General features: G+C 43.6%; 1 protein-coding gene across 1 annotated transcript in view; it reads left to right on the forward strand.

Annotated features, from left to right (window-relative positions):
• The window catches only part of SYNPR (synaptoporin), a 101,112-nt gene that overhangs the window by 63,006 nt on the left and 21,273 nt on the right, over positions 1-16,833 (forward strand). The window contains exon 3 of the mRNA XM_062008385.1: positions 9,345-9,469. Within this exon, the coding sequence (XP_061864369.1) occupies positions 9,345-9,469 (125 nt within the window). The remainder of the gene's footprint in view (positions 1-9,344; positions 9,470-16,833) is intronic.

Below are 16,833 nucleotides of genomic sequence, written 5' to 3' on the forward strand. Positions count from 1 at the left end.
TTGCCATGTATAGCACAGCTAGTCCCAGATAAAGGACTGGGGCTTCTAAGTGCTACCATAACACAAATAATTAATAAATCTATCTCCCTCACTCTGCCCTCATCTTTTTAGTGAGCATGGCCATAATTAGCTTTCACCTGACTCTGAATTTACAGCATGTTCAATTGCTTTTTTTCATTCTGCTTGTGTTTTCTTTGCTTCCTTATTTTATTGGCCCTGGTTTTATTCCACAGGCCTGAATCTACAGATTAAAAAAATAAAGCTAGATAATCATCTCCAGCAGTGCAGTTATAAAGAGTGCAACAGCCAAAAACATATTGATGCATTATTGGTTTTGTACAAGTGCCTGCATTTCTCTGGGAGGATTTGAAGTACATTGGGAAGTGGCACAGAAGATGTGCAGCAGCTGCTAACAGTTATGAGACAGGGAAGGACGGCTGGTTATTTCAGAATTAATTCTTTTGGGCCACAAAGGAAAATACAGAACATTCAGGCAAGGTTTTGGATGAGAGTTTTTTTGTTGTCTTTTGTGTTTAGAAGCAGGTATGGCTGCAGATTTCAGTGGATGTGAAGGAAAGAGATAGGCAGGAGGTGTGGAGGAGCACAGTAAGGGGGAGGATGTAGAGGAAACAGGACAACTGAAGCTGTCCAGCTGAAATGTGTCAAGAGCTAGTAAGACAAGGAATATTTTTAAAAATTTTCAATGTAAGGACACTGTTACTTACATATCTTTAAAAATGTTTATGTTTAGATGTTGCTTTTTGTCACTTAGTGTGGGGAAGGAGAGCAATGTCATGTCTGGGGACAGAGCGCGGGAGGAGTGGCGGAAAAGAAGAGGAAAGGGAGGTTTTAATGTTGAAAATGTTTCTTGCTCAAAATGTTCCCTGTGAATTCCCAGAGCTCAGCAAAGCAAAAGTGCATTTATAAGCCATCATTTTAATTATTAGAAAAGAAATGATTTATACTATGTGGGCCGGGAGTTTGCCAGGAGCAGATTCTTCCAGCCTTTCGCACAGAGGTGGGTGCTGAGGCCAGAGACAGCTCCAGTGGAATTTGCCATCCAAAACTGGTTTGAGGTGACCTGATGGGTCCTGCTTTGGGTTCCTCCTACACAGCATGCCAGACAGAGCTGTGGTATGGAGAGCTTGAGCCATCTTCCATTGTAACAGGTGCCACGGTAGGGCTGGAGCAAGGGACGTTTGCAATGGTCAGATTAATGAAAGACACCCCAAATGTGCCTCAGTGGGCAGGGATGGGTGGTCTCTGGAGAGCTTTGCAGAAATACTGCTGAGAAAACCAGCCATGCTTCTCCAAAGCAGATATTTGATCCCCAGTAGTCCTGGGAACCCTCTACATGATCACTCTCTACAACTGCAAGTCAGGAGGTTGTAGCAAGGTGAGGGTCAGTCTCTTCTACCAAGTAATGACTGATAGGACAAGGAGATATGGGCTCATGTTTCACCAGGGGAGGTTTAGATTGGAGATTAGGAAGAGCTTTTACACTGAGAGGGTTGTTACAACACTGGCCCAGGCTGCCCAGGGAGGTATCTCCATGCCTGGAGCTGTTGCAAAGCCATGTAGCTGAGCTGCTGAGGGCCATGGATTAGTGATGGGCTTGGCAGTGTGAGGGGAGGGTTTGTACTCAATGATCTTAAAGGTCTTTTCCAGCCAAAATGGTTGTATAATTCTATGCTTGTGTGAGTGTTGCAGGGCTTGAAAAAAAGGTTAAAAAATGGGCAGACAATGTCTTAACAAGTGCTGCTGGGTGTGTGAGGAGGATTGGAGACCTCATCACTTACCAGTTTGAAAGCACTCTCAAATCCTGATGGGAAAAAGCTTTGGGAAAATGATTCCCAAAGGTTTTCTGGATTCCTTCTCAAGCTAAATAATTTTCACCCATTTCCTTAAATCTGCTGAAGAAAGGAGGCAGAGCTGAAGGCAGCCATGCACAGCAGGCGAGTGGAGAGGCAGCAGATGACACCAAATAGCTGCACAGCAGCACAGAGAGCCGAGAGGAAGCTACTAATGGTCTCTGATGAGCATGAACGTGATAATAATGAGGTTAATGCCCTTTCATTCACCCAGAAACATCTTAGAGAAACATATAATCCCTGACAGTCAATGGGCAATCATTAGGTCATAAATAATACAGCGTGATTGAAGGACAGGAGCCTTTCCTGTAGTAATCATCTTCAGTCAGTGCTGGCCCAGGGAGGGTTTTGTTGCAGACCCCGTGCTGTGCCACGCTATGACAGCTGAGGTGTTGGAGCACTTTCTGGTCAGAGGAGTAATCCCACCTCTTATTTCTCCTGTGTGCATCTGTCATCAAAGCAGGAAAGTGCTCCACTAGAGCTCAGGTCTGCCAGGTAGTGCTGGGAAAAGGGAGCTGAAGCTAATGGAAAGAACAAAGACTACAATTAGATATGGAAGCAGTTACAACAGTTGTCAGACAGCGCTGCCAGGGGCTTTGACCTGCTTGGCAGTGCCTGGTGATGATGCTGGGAGACCTGGAGATGGGCTCCCTGACTGGGAGAGGTGCCTTGTCCTAGCCCCAGCTTGAGGTAGATGATGTGTGTATTGTGTACAATACTGCTTTTGCAAGCTGTGTTTGTGGTCTCCTGCCACTCAGTGGTGCAGTAGAGGAGGTATGACATAGTCTTGGTCATCACTGAGCCCCTGAGGCTGTATCAGCCATCAGGGGTTTAGCAGCACAAAGTTGAGGGGTACTTTCCTTCTCAGAGTGCTTCCCATGGGTGGATGTCACTCAGCCATAAGATAAATCCCTGTGTTTATTAAAGGGAGTAAATCCTACTTAGTAACAACTTGGATCACGCTCTGTATGCATTTATGTTAGATCGTGGACCATTTTAAACCCAGATGCTTTTAAACCCACTAAGTGAGCAAGGAAATGAGCAACCATCCAACCTTCTTTATAATTAAATGTTTACACTTGTTACACAATAAATCCCATCTAATCAGCCTGTAATGCCTGCATAATACCTGCATTTTCAGGAGAGAACAGGAAAAGAATTACATTGATGCATGAACCTGAATGTTTGCTGGGTTACTGAATCTTACTTGTTAACAAAATAAAAATGAACATGACTTGTTAAAAAGCCTCTCCTTTACCTGACTGTGGCTTTCCATGCTTTTTGCATGTGATGGTGACAGGTGATTGATGCCAAAGCAGCTCATGAGATGATACAGGCACGCAGGTGATGGCTGGCATGGGCAGGAGGAAGGAGATCCAGCCCGTGGTGGCTGCTCTCCTGGGCTGGCACTCGCAATGTTCTGGGCACTGTTGCAATGTGGATCCTGGTAGAGACCACCATGGTTGTCTTTTTTTAAGAGCAGTCTAGGATTGGAAAAGTTTTCAGACCCAAAAAGGAGTGCATGTCTCTGTTGAAGTGATATGTGTCATAACATGAGTTATTCAGGGATCATATGTACAAATCTAAACAAATCTGTCCAACTTGTGTTCCCACCTCCTTAAAAGAAGAGGGTACAAATGCAGAGTTGTGGAGAATGCAGAGGAAAAAAGGGCCTGCAGGTTGTAAATGCAGCAAAACTGCCACTCTGATACATCCCAAATGAAGCAGTGTATGCTCAGTAATTACCCTAGGTACGCCAAAATCTGTCTGCAGCAAGTGCCAGTGTGTTTTGTTTGATGGAAAACTCTTTGCCAATCTATCAATGTCCTTGTGCAGAAAGCAGTTTATACAGTACGTAAAAAAAACCCAAACCAAAGCAAAAACCTCAGATCCTCCTAAGTGTCTTCAATTATCTCAAGCCTTTGACAAATGGTTAGAGGGACTGGAAGAGCTTAGCATCTCTGCCCCACTTGTGTAAGTAGCTTCGTCCTCTGACAACTTTTCATTTCACCAGGTCCAAGAAGAGATGTTCTAAATGTGTCTTTATTTTCTGCTTGTTAACTCTTCTATGCATGCTGCCAACCTTAGCATTAGCATTCAACTTTATGTCTGACCCATTAAATACTGGATGAAACACATCTCATCAAGCTTGCATTACATTTTGAACTTAATAAATAGGAAAGGCATTACACAGATTCTGTCTGGCCATCTGGAGGAACAATGATCTTTACCTCAACGAATGGCTATCTAATCCTCTCATATACAGTTGGGTTTTATTCTATTAAAATATAATGAGAAAAGACTACCATACCATTATGTGCTGGAGCTAAATGGGATTTTTAGAATAATCAATGAAAGATGAATAAAAAAGATAAAGGTTTTCTTCAAAGAAAGAGAGACAAAATTGTCTCCTTGGGATTAAAGTACTGTGGAACCAAGTTATTATAACATGATCTTTACTCACCAAAAATACCCCAATTTCATCTCCATAAATCTTTCCATTAAGAATCAAATACAGGGGTTTTTTTCCATTTTAAATATACAGAGCAGTAAATGAAACACTGTGCTATAGCAGAGGGTACTGCAAACTTCCTGCCTGCTCTGGGGGTCAGGTCTCTCCATTCAGCTGGTGGTATTGAGGGCTGCTCTCTGTGAGGTGCCCTAAAATGCCAGATGGAAGTTTGCTGCTGTCAATGCCCCAGTGAAGAGCCCAGCCAAGCAGGTTGTTCTGGGAGCGAGTTGCTCTCCTGAAGGTGGATGGCAGTGGCTGGGTGCACAGCAGCTTGTACTACGTGAATGCCACTGCCCTCAGAGGCTGGAGGATGTGGTGTTTTCTAGCACTAGCCATTCTCAGCACATGGCATGTATAAGGGCCTCATTTGCTTTACTCAGCGTGAAGCCATAAAAAGTTGTGGTGCAAGGACTTTCCATCAGCACAACTGTAGCTGCATTTCCATTCCTCTTTCAACAGATGCTGGAAACACAATGTCTGATGGCCAAGTGAAAGCTATGAGGTGTGTTGTGTGAGATCTGGACAGGCTGTATGTCTCCAGCTCCACTATAATGAACCCAAAAGCCTTTTCCCAGCTGCCACCACATCCTGGAGGTGCCCATAGACAGAAAGTGCCTCATGGTGCAGGACGGTCACTTGAGTGATCCTAAAACTGAGGCACTGATGCTTGGGCAGATGTACAATGTCCCCAAGATGAGGCATATGTGGTTTTTCAAGCCCCAAACTCCAAGATGTCCCCTCATCCCTGGACTTTCCCCTCCTTGCAGATCAGGTGTGGGCAGGCACAGACTCATTCTTTGCAGTGCTGCTGTTTATTTGTAAGTGGGCATGCTAAATCCCAGCGATTAGTGAACAATTGCTTTAGGGCTTATTTCTCAGCAAGAGCAGAATATATTTCAGCCTTCTCCCCATGTAGCTGTTGGAGGAAAATGACTCCTGCTAGTCATCACCTACCCGCCCAGCACTGCGTTGGCTGCGATGTCATCTACCTCCAATTCATCAACCAGTCAAGTTGATATAATTAGGGATCCCAAAGTCAATAATCTGATAATCTCCAGTGCACAAAAGCTTGTATGTAGGAGAAGTGATTCCAGGAAGTCTGCAGCTCAAATCCATGCAGGAAAAATGCCAGATTTTATAAAAAGAAACAGGCAGAGACCTGGAGGAGAGAGAGTGCTTCCTAATCCTTCACTGGTGACATATTTTGGGCCATCAGCTCTGCAGTAAATGTTTTCCCGTACAGTCATTTAGTGCCTTCAAACCTTCCCTTTACAGCCTTAATAATAACGTTCAGTTCCTGGTTCTGGTCTATAAATAAATCATATCAGTTTAACAAGACACTCAGTGGATGAGCTGCAGGGGGGACATCTCAGGGGGCCTTCAGAGCAGCACGCTCCCTCCACACTCTCAGCGTTGGCCACAGTGAGCAGCAGAAAATGTCAAGGAGTATAACATTTGGCAAATGTTTCGCAGTCTCTTTATTATAGTGATCTACAGAAAGGGAAATCTTGCATCCAGAAATGATGCCAGGAAAATAGTCTTTGGAAAACAATTTGGATGTGTAAAATTACTAGGAAAAGAATAGGCTTTTCAGATATTTCAAGTTGCTCTTCAGCAGTGTCGGGAGTTCCCCTCAGCTTTCAAGTGGTGTGGCAAGAATGGAGGCCGGGGGTACCTCTCCAGGAAAGCATCCAGTAGGTTTATTACCATTTTCCTCCCTCAGCCTCAGGTAAAAGCAGTGAAGGCCAAACAACATAAATAGCTACGTATCCCTTGCAGCCTGTCTTTGGCCACCACAGCTCTAGGTGTGACCAACACAGTTTCTTTTAAGAAGTCCTGGAGGAGTCACCAGAGAGCCCTCAAGGCAGAGTGGGGATCTCTCCTTTGCACTGGGATGGATTTGAGGTGCATTCCCAGAGTGGCTCCATCTCATCTGCCAGCCAGCTGTAAAGGATGCTGCACAGGGCAGGTGTGACCCTGGGAAAAGCAAGTGGCTTATGTGAGAGTTTTGTCAATTTTAAATTACAGTGTTAACTTCCTAGCAGGATGCTTTAGCTGTAACATGCTCTATATAAGCCTTTTAACTCACCTTGTCAGGACCATTCTGCCTTCTCCTGGTGTGCACAGCAAGCCTGTGCTCAGCGGGCATTGAGGGGAGTGGGTGGAGACCCAAACATGGAAAAGCAATGGGAAACCACCACGTCTTTCCTTTCTACAGCAAGAAGAGTGATGTCTGGGGTCACACACTGAGGTGCTGCCAACTGTCTGATACACAGCTGGGACTTCAGCTCCTCCAGACCATCACACATCACAAGCTCACAGCCACCATGGCTGGGAAACATGGGAACCATTTTTGAGTCTTGAGTCTGGATAAATAACAGCTCTTGAATGCTGAATTAGAGGACCTATTATTGTTGATCCTGTAAGGCAGCTGATTAACCTTTTTCTGCCCTGAGCTGGTGTGAGGAGCACAGGTTCTGCTGGAAATTATATTGCTATCTTTTCTCAAAGTGCTAAGGAGACAACTGATCTTTAAGATATGCTGATCTGATTGACAATGAAGGCTATTGATTATTGCATAGTAATACAATAGATATAATTTCTGTTGGTTAAGGTGCACTATGGGATTTACCAGTCTTCCTTACAAAACTATATCAGTAACTGAGAGCAAGGCTGCAAGGTCATAGAGGGAATATGCCATAACAGGAGCAGGGAATGGAGTGTTAACCACCATACAGAAAGGCATTGCGAGCTTCAGAGGTGTGCTGGCTTGTTAGACATGTGTCTGTAACCATGTGGAAGAAGAGTGATCTTCCAGGTGGGCTGGACTGGACACAGGGCATGTGCATTGCTCTGGTCTGTGTCCCTTCCTCCCCCTCCTTTCAGTCTATGGCCTCATTGAGTTGGCAACTGCTTCAATTGCACATCAGACGAGTGGGATAATTCCTTGGGGTGTTTTCCCACACTGACCCTGGCCCATTGATCCAGGCTGGGAACAGGCATTTCCCGTTTTCCTGCAAGGATCCAGGAGGGTGTGAAGGCATTGACTTCCCGATTGCATCACAGTTGCCAGGCAGTACCCATTGTGGTGCCAAGGGGATGGCTGGGCTTTGCCCTGCTCCTGTGCCAGCAGGCAGGAGCAGCCCAGAACAGCCATGGTAGCAAAAATTCATTGCCTCAAGGACACCATGTTTCTCTCAGCTTCCCCTTTTCCAGGAAAGGTGAGCTAAGCTTTGCAAGGCAGCAGCTATGTGATAGCCAGAGGTAACTGTGCTGGGCTGATTTATCTAGCAGGAAGGGAGAAGGTGATGCGCATGCACACCACAGGTGGGACCAGTGCTGAGTGTGGATTTATAGGCAGAGAGTAAATAGGAACATAGGGAAACACTTTCCCTTTCTCCATAAACTTTTCAATTTCAGAGAAGCCAGATTCAATAAAATTATCTTGCAGATGGAGGTTTTATTGAATCTGGCCCATAAAGCTCCCATTATGGGGTTTATAACTGCCATTTACGCAAACCCTGCTATAATAAAATACAGCGGTGTTTACAGCATTCCTGCAAGTGCCACAGAATTACAGAGTGCACAAAACCCAACGAGTAAATCTTGGCTTATTGCACCAGGCACTCCAGTGACAACATAAAGTGGTAAAACTTGGGGGGAGGGGGGTGGTGGGGAGAGGGAAGCAAAAATGCAGAGGCAGGAGAAGTTCATGCTGTGAACTGGGAGAACCACGATTAACAGCGTGCTTTGCAGATCCTTGTGCAGCAAGGATGGGTCTATTTTTTCCTATTTATTGTATTGCTGTATGGCTTTTACAGAATCATTTAGTCCTTTGTTTTTGCCACTATATCTGCTTACTGTGCAATTTTTCAGCATCCAGGACCACGTTTTCTTTTCCAGATGTACACGCTGCTTTTCCTCGGGGTTGCTGACTCCTAGCTTATTTAATTGTGACTGAGATCAGGCATTTACTTGTCATTTCTCATTATCTGCCCCACTGTAGGTCTCAGAGTAATTCTGTTGAAGTTGATGGAGTTACTTCAGTACTATAGTGCTACAATCAAGAAAATCCAGTCTGTCCTTTAAATTACAACTGCATGAACTGTCCCCATCTCTACTCAGGGTCTTGCAAGGAAGACTACCTCAATGATGTGTTAAGACACCTATGCCTGCTTCCAATTCTTCTGTTTGAACCCTGTTATAAATATAAGTGCTGATGTGTCTCTGGCCTGCACACTATCACCTGCTCCTGGAAGATTAAGATGTGATAGGGATTTATATCAGAGCTACCCAAGCTCTTTGTCCCTGTCTTGTTTGCTTGAGCTTATCCTAAATCTCAGTATTTGTTTCCTGTTTTGCTGTCAGTTTCCTGTGCCTCTGTATCTATCTTGGGTTATGGCAATAACTTAGGAAATATAAGTTTTAAATTATTGTGCTTTTTTTCCCCAAGTCATACATGAAATGGAGGAGGGGCAGCACAATTCTGGGGTTTGCCATACAATGGGATGGCAGCCACATGAAGTGTCTTGGTCTACTGTGCTACTTCTATTTGCTCCTTACAAATACTTCTGCCAGTGTTTTCTTTGGGTTAAGACTGACTCATTATGCTCACTTCATATTCACCCTTATCCAAGCTTGCCTGTCAGGGGGATGATTTAAATAGCTGTTTGAGTTGTGAATCCCAAAAGTTGTTCAGGACAGGACAAGAGGGCTGAGGTACCTGCCACAGACAAATGGTGATGTTTCTGCCTATGTGGGAACAAAGCTTCACCTTTTGTGGTTCTTTGTATTTGCTTTTGGGAAGGGAGCAGGAATAATGTATGGCAATGTTTTGGCTGCAGAGAGTGATGGACAACCTGACCCAAGGGGGCTGGTGCTGCAGTGAGAGCTGCTGCATGGATCTGCTTGTGGTGGGTGCCAAAATGAAGTAAAATGAAAATGTTGTTTGTTTTTGACAGCTTTTTGCAATCTTTGCATTTGCAACATGCGGTGGGTACTCTGGAGGACTTCGCCTCAGTGTGGACTGTGCAAACAAGTCAGAGAGTGACCTCAACATTGACATAGACTTTGCCTACCCCTTCAGGTAACCCGGTTTGGTTTGTGGTGGGTCGTTTGCAGGGAGGCAGAGGCATTCGGGGGCTCTTGCAATGCCCATTCTCAGTGGGGTTTCCCATCATTTATTGCACTTTTTGATTAAGCACCAATCTGGGGCTCCTGAATTGTCCTCACAATGTTGTTTAGGCTCTGGGTGTGCTGGAGGAATGAATTCAGACGGTCCTGGTGTAGATGAGGCTGTGGGAACTGCTGGGGAGCAGGAGCCCAATAAAGAGGAGAGCAGCTGTGGGCATGCAGACCCCTTTAAAGGCCAGGACAATTCAGAGAGTAGAAAATAGCAGGCAATGAAAAAGAACAAAAGCCACATCATCCCAAGAAAAAAATGCAGATAAAGTGTTCATTAATGGTGGTGTAGCCAGTGACTGAGCTGGAAATGTGGGAGGATTCCATTGGAGTAACAAGTATCCTGAAGAGCTACTCTATGGGGAAAGGGAAGCAAAAGACAAACCAAGTTTGAAGTGTTATTTTGAAATGCTTTTGAAAATGGTACTAATTGCCTGTCCACCTCTCTTGGTACCGGAATACTTTAAATCTTGGAGCCTAGTGACTTGGGAAAACAGATGTTATGTTGTTTTAGTACATCTGAAAGCTGTAAGGAGGTTAGATATCTATACTTTTTTAAAATGTGTTTATACCATTTAGGATCCTGCTTCAAAAGAACATCCACATTTTAAAGATGTCAAGTCCACTCTAGAAACCTTTCACTTCTGTATAAGTGATTTCTTTAAGGAATCGAGATGATTAAGAAAAGATTGCCTAATCCAATCTCAAGCCTAGTACACTGTGGCTCTAATATTATTTTGCTTCCTTGGGAAATCACATGCTGTTTTGCTTATGATTGCTATGCACAGACCAGATGTAATAACATTTACTTCTTTAACATGTTTAAAATATAGCAACTTCCAAACAATGGAAACTGAATTTGATTCTTTGAACTGTTGTTCTTCCTTGACATGCATTCATTACTCCAAAGAGACACATTTCCTGGTATTACAGATGTTTATTTTTTGTCTTGAACTTGTCTGCACTTTCTTTCCTTTCTGCTTAGTATGCATGAGAGAGATGCTGAAAATTGAGTTATGTGAATTTGTAATGTGATTCACTTCCAAATAGGTCATTTCTCCAGCATTCATTACAGAATACACCCTACAGTAAAGTGCTTTTAATTTGCATGATTATAAAGTAGTACTTCATGTTAAAAGTTAATAAAATGGAGAGAAGTAGCCAGAGAATATGTCCTGGTATTTTACCAGGCACCTCAGTCATTCTTTCTAGAAGGAAGTGGCTGGATCTGCAATTTCCTCCAGTCTTGATTATTAGAAACCTGGAAATAATTGCTGTGTAATTGTAACACTTTAGCACATTGGAAAGATGATGTAAAGCATCATTTATTTGCAGAAAGGATCTGATTGAGGGTGTAGCTGGCCCTTGAACTGTCTGTGTGGCTCCCAGTGTGCTCAGCATGTGCAGGTAGGGTGTGTGGCATGGACAGTGAGACGGCTGGCCATGTGGTATGAATACAGGTGAGAAGGAGATGACACTAAGCCAGCTGGAGTTTTTGAAGAAGCATAAAAATGCTCAATTTTTGTGCAGTTTGGAACTTTGCAAAAAGCATTTAAAGATGTGCAGAATATGTGGGATAGCAGATGTGTGCCTAGAAAATCTGGCCCAGTGCTACCTGTGGATCTTGGTGTCATTATACTGTTTTATCTAAATATTTCCTTGACTTCCTCATGAATTCACTCTTTCCACTTTTCTCTGATGCTCCTTCAACAGAATGGACAGGGGATGCTCTAAAACCAAGAGTGACATTAGTTGGGAGAGGTAATGTCTACTATTAGAGCAGCTGATATCTTTGGAAAAAGCAAACACATTGTAAGTTCAGGCTCCCTCATTAAGACGGTGATCTTGAAGTTCATCTGCTGGCATGGGTTTAATGTAGGTGGGATGAATTTCCCACCTTTTGTCTTGCATCTAGGGCTGATTAAGTCCACATTCCCACAGCATTTTCCTTTCAAATGCCTTCAGCGTTGTGATTATTGGCTGACAGCTGGGGGAGGTGTAGGTGGAAGGAGAGATGCTGCGGAGCATCTGACACTGTGGTGCTGTTGTGGCTGTCAGCTGTGACACTGAAGCAGTCAAGTACCTGTGCTCTGCTTCATAAGAGATATGCCTTCCAGAACAACTTGAAATGAAGAAAGCCATGCAGCCTGTTACCAGATGCTTTCATTCCAGGTGCTGTGAGTTTGAGGTTTTGTTTTCTTCTAGAAGTTGATGTACTAGACCTTGGCTAGTTGATGACTAAGTGTCAAGCAAGTAAACAAAATTGTAAGGCTCAAAGGGACAGCTTGGCAAAGCAAGAGGATGCTTTGGAAATGAGATTGAAGGAGTCTGAAATTGTTCCCATTAAAGCAAGATCAGAACAAGGAGGGAGTCTGCCAGACTGGAACAGGAGTGGGACATTGCACTTGTGAGCATGTTCTTATGGGACCCATCACCTTAGATAAAGGGAGGATGCAGGAGAGCAAAACCAGTGCTAATGGGGTCTGGAGATGTGTGATTAAAGCACGCCAAGACCAGTGATTCATGTAGCCCTAGGCCAGTCCTGAAGCATCACACTTCACAGGAGATAGCTTCAGGTGATCCTGCAGACCAGGGGAGCTGCTAAGACCTTTCTCAACCCCAACCTACTTTCCAGTTGGAAAAGTCTCCAGCAAGCAGTATAAATGAATTCAAAAGAAATCATTTGTTCCAGCAGACTGGGAGTTCTGAAGGATACAATTAAAAAAAGTCAAGAAAGAATGAGTTAGTTTCAAGTTATGGTAAACTGATAGTTGTGTTTGACCCCTGCATCATTATACTGATGTAACTGGCAGCAGGAACTTCTGGAGCATAAAAAGAAACCCCGAAGAACTCCCCTGCACAATGTGGTAGCTTCTTATTTCTCGTGTAGTTCCAGTTTAATCATGGACCTGGATTCATTTGCCCTTTGAAAAGGGAGAAGGGACAAAGTGCAGACAAGTAAATTACTCTGATGGTCTTCTCCGGTGAATAATCTGGTGAAATGGTGCTTATGCATGGCTGGGAGGAGTAATCCCTTCAGAGGAGAGCCTGTGCAGTATGTACCTGTGCAGGACAGGACTGTGGGGAGGCAAAGCCTTTCTTTTGGATAGCTGTACATGTATTTCAATAACACAAGTTTTACAGGTACAAATATGGAAAAACTCTGGTCCCACATTAACAGGTTTTTTCTCAGCAGTAGGATCTGTGCTTGGTACAATATCTGTTGCAAATTTGGCACACATCAGGATATTCATCAGCTTGATCCTCACCCAAGTAATGATTCTTTGAGCAGGGCAAAAACAATCAGCATCTTGGAATTATTTGCCACTCTTGAAGTCCATTTCCATTTCAGATTGGATTTGTCACTCATCCGAGTACCCTGAAGCGGTTAATTTTTTTCTGTAGGAAGGGTCCTGATCAAGGTCTTATTTGTTTATTTTTGTTATTTGCTTCTGATCCCAACAACATTGCTGTTCATTGGGGTCTACTCTGATAGTAAGTGGTTGAACATTACACCTGCTGTGCACTTATTTGTTGCTGGTATTCATCATTTTAAGGTGATTTTTAACTAATTCTCCTAAAAGCAAGTTTCTTTTAGTTGCCAGCTAAGTTGTCAGGCTTGACTTACTGAGTCTGTGCTGAAGATTTTAGCTACATAATCGTTCATGTCACAAAGTTAATGTTTCTCTTGTAACTGGCAGAGTTGCACTGAAATGTTTGGCCTTCTTCAGCTCCCGATTTAAATGAAACTTTGCATAGCAGAAGCAGCACTCTCTGTGATGTTGTGCAGCACAGACAGGCACAGGCTGCCAGCCAGAGACGTTATCTGCTAATATCATCACCTGCTGCTTTGTGCTTAGCTGACTTCTGTGAATCCTTGTCCTGCCCAAGGCTTGCTCAGGCCCTGGCTGTAGGGTGATGCTGGGCAAGGTGAGCACCAGGAGGGCTGCAATGCAATGAGGAGAGAGGAGTACTTCAATCCAACCACATAAATGTGCTGTCTGTTAAGTCTCGTGGCAGATCCTGAACTAAAATTCCTTTGCCTTTAGCTTTTGGAGATGCATTAGCCCAGCCTACATGCACAGGGTGTCCTCAGGTTAAATGCTGCATGGCAGTGCATTTGGAGTTTATCTTGCCTTTTCTTGTGGCATTCATTCTGCAAGCTGCTTGGAAAACATTGGCCCAGAGGATTGTGTGATTCAATTTTAAACAGTCTCACCTAAGCCAATGGTTAAGGTATGTGCCTCAGTATTAGGAGAATTGAGCCACAGTTATTAGTGGGATGGAATTGGATTACCTGGTGATGCTAGTATGAGAGCCCAATGGAGGACTATGTCTATGAACATTTTTTGTATCCCAGCAGTGAGCAAAACAAATGTTGTTTTCCACTTATTTTAAATCACTTGTTAGTATCTTTCCAATGTGCTAATAAAACTGTCTCTTGAAGTAATCCGTGTCTCTGAAGGAAATTGTATTTTATGGGAGCTTTTCATTCACTCTCTAAGCACCTCATTTGAATAAAGACATTCCCATTGAGCACCCTTTAAAACCTACACCTCGTCTGCATGCAATGGGTGGGCTAGTCTTCAATTTGAAATATGACAGCCACATCTAAATTGCCTACTGAGATGCTACAGATGATAATTAAGGAGAAAGTAGCTAACTTTTTGTGCTTTGCAACTATCTTTCTTTGGAAAAAGCCTTTGTTAATATTAGCACATTTCTGAGCCAGAGTGTGATAGCCTGGTTTTTTTTATTACCCATTTGTAGTAAATCTTGCTTCAGAATTCAGTGGAAAACGTTCTGGCCAAGAGATTATAAATGCCTATTATGGCTGGGAAATGAGGAGCTGCTGATAAATAGGAAGTCTTTAAACTAAGTAGTTTCCTGCAATGCTGGATTTCAGGCAACTATGTCAGGTTCTCCTCCCAACTGTGTTGGACTGACTTACCAGTTGAGGGTGGGAGATGGGAAGGAATAAAGTCATCTAGTCAGTTAAACTCCCTAAGGTTCATCTTTTATTTTGCACGTGTTCATCACATAGGAGATTTCACTTCTACAAAGGCAAATTGTGGCCTCACAACACTGCTGTGAGTAGAAGGAAGCAAAAGCAAGCCAGTTGCACCTGTTCAGGTGTTCTCTGTGCTCTGTGCCAAAATGTAGATGCGCCAGTCCCCAGCCAGATTTGGCAGAGCTCTCAGGGAGGTGAGAGGCAATAGTTAAACTCTGCATGACCCATTCCAGCTTAATAAAGGGAGAAACCTCCATCCTGGAAGTCCTTACATCAGAACTTGATGTCTTTTGAAATGCTGTGCTTTTGCACAAACAGGAGTTGCAGGTCAAGTTCAGCAGCAAAGAATATAAGCTGCATGTTTGCAGTGTTCCCTTCTGGCTCTGCAGTTGGTTGGTCTGTGAAAGCTGTATCAATTTAGTCCCTTTTCTTGCCAAACTGTGACCACCTCGTCTAGTGCTGCAGATCTGGGGGTAACATCTGAACTGACAAGGAGAGATTCAATACTACATCAGTGAAGCTGATGGGCACTATGGGCTTGATCATGGCTTTATCTTCATCCACATTGATTTCAAACCCTGATCTCAGTGCTTTTTATACTTAATTTTGGCCTCTTATGGAATCTATTTGCCTAACAAGGAGCTCTAGGTTTTAACTACTGTTAGGGCAAACTGGAACTGATGTGAGTGAGGAGCCCAATGTTGCATCCTGCTGAGAAAACATCGTGAAATAAATCCTTCAGGGTACACGTATCTCTAATTGACACTTAACAAAAGTCCCTTCATATTTAATGTGACCTAACGATACCAAGCAGACTGAAGTATTTTTTAACTAGGAAATAACACACTTTTTTTGTTTCTTAGTTGTGATTCATACACTCTGGTTATTTATAGGGCTGTCCAGAAAATTGCAGGTCCATTCTTTCAAAGTCTTTTTATTTTCCAGTGGAAACACAGTAAAAGATTTTATTCCATAGTGACATAAACACAAGAACTTTCTGAGCTATTTAAAGCGTGGCCCCAGCACACAGCTTCCCTGGCAGTGAAGGCATCAGAGACCTTGGTCAAGTCTCTGCGCTGAAGGAACAACGTGAACATGGAGCTTGCGTAGACAAGCTGAGCACTTCAATCAATGTGCTATTGGCTTAGTTAGAGCTGTTTGTTCTTACATTGTCTCCTGGGCTGGGGAAAAGGTGATCCAGGTCTGCAGAATAATTACATTTCTTTTCAGTTTTGAATGAACATTGTTTTCAACAGGAAAGAATAGTTCACTTTTTGTGAGCAGCTGTAGTTATTAGAAAGTGAATGCCATAGTTCTGAGCCCTGATATGATTTTTTTGTTCATTTGTATGTGGCTACAGACTCCTGAAGTAATTAAAATCTGCAAATTGGTGTTTTCCAGTTTCCATGGAATTTTGAGTTCCACTAGCTCTGGGAATACTGCCTTGAGACCAAGAGGATAGCAGAATGGGAGAGAATGTCTGTGCTGTTGGACTTGGACAGCCATGGTCTGCAGCAGTGGCTATCCAGCACAATTTACTCCCATTGTCAGGGAGTTTGATTAAAACAGAGGAACAGATGACTTTGGCTTTTCTAGTTTTGAGTGCCATTTCCAGACCCCAATTACAGTCTTCAAAACCCACTTGGTAGAAATCTTCAGGACTGGTAATTTGGCCAAAGAATGGTTATTACTTGCACTTTGGACTGTGGATAATAAATATGGATCAATGCAAGTACTGATTTCTCACCAGCAAGAGACTGAGAGGTCCTTCCAGTCACTTGACTCTGTTCCTGTGTGATATCTATAGAAAACCCCCGGATCCAGCCACACCTTCTTTGTGAGACTGACCTTATGAGCCTGGTTCTTAGTGCAACAGCTGCGTTTTGTGTCATAGGAAGGGATGATCCACCACCCCCACAGTTTGCTGTCTGATCTGAATGGTTTAGCTTCTGTGCCTAATAATTTTGTACACAGGCCAGAAGCCACAGCCCAAGAGTGGCTACAGAAGTGGCAAAGGCTTTGCTCGTTCATGCCACTGGTGTGTTGGACTGTAAGCAGTGATACGCTGCAGGAATAGGTAAGAGAAGGAGGTCTAGCTGCCAAAATTTGTAAAGCCATGAAGCCCCCAGCCCGTTGCACAAGCAGGGAGGGGCTGATTGCTCCAGTTAGTAGGCTTGTCATGGGGCAGCAGCTCTGCAGACAAGATTTCTCCAGATGTTGAGATTGTCTGCTATCTTGTGTTCTACAGCTTCTCCTCT

The sequence above is a fragment of the Colius striatus genome, chromosome 15 (genome assembly GCF_028858725.1).
Source record: "Colius striatus isolate bColStr4 chromosome 15, bColStr4.1.hap1, whole genome shotgun sequence".
Taxonomy (NCBI): Eukaryota; Metazoa; Chordata; class Aves; order Coliiformes; family Coliidae; genus Colius; species Colius striatus.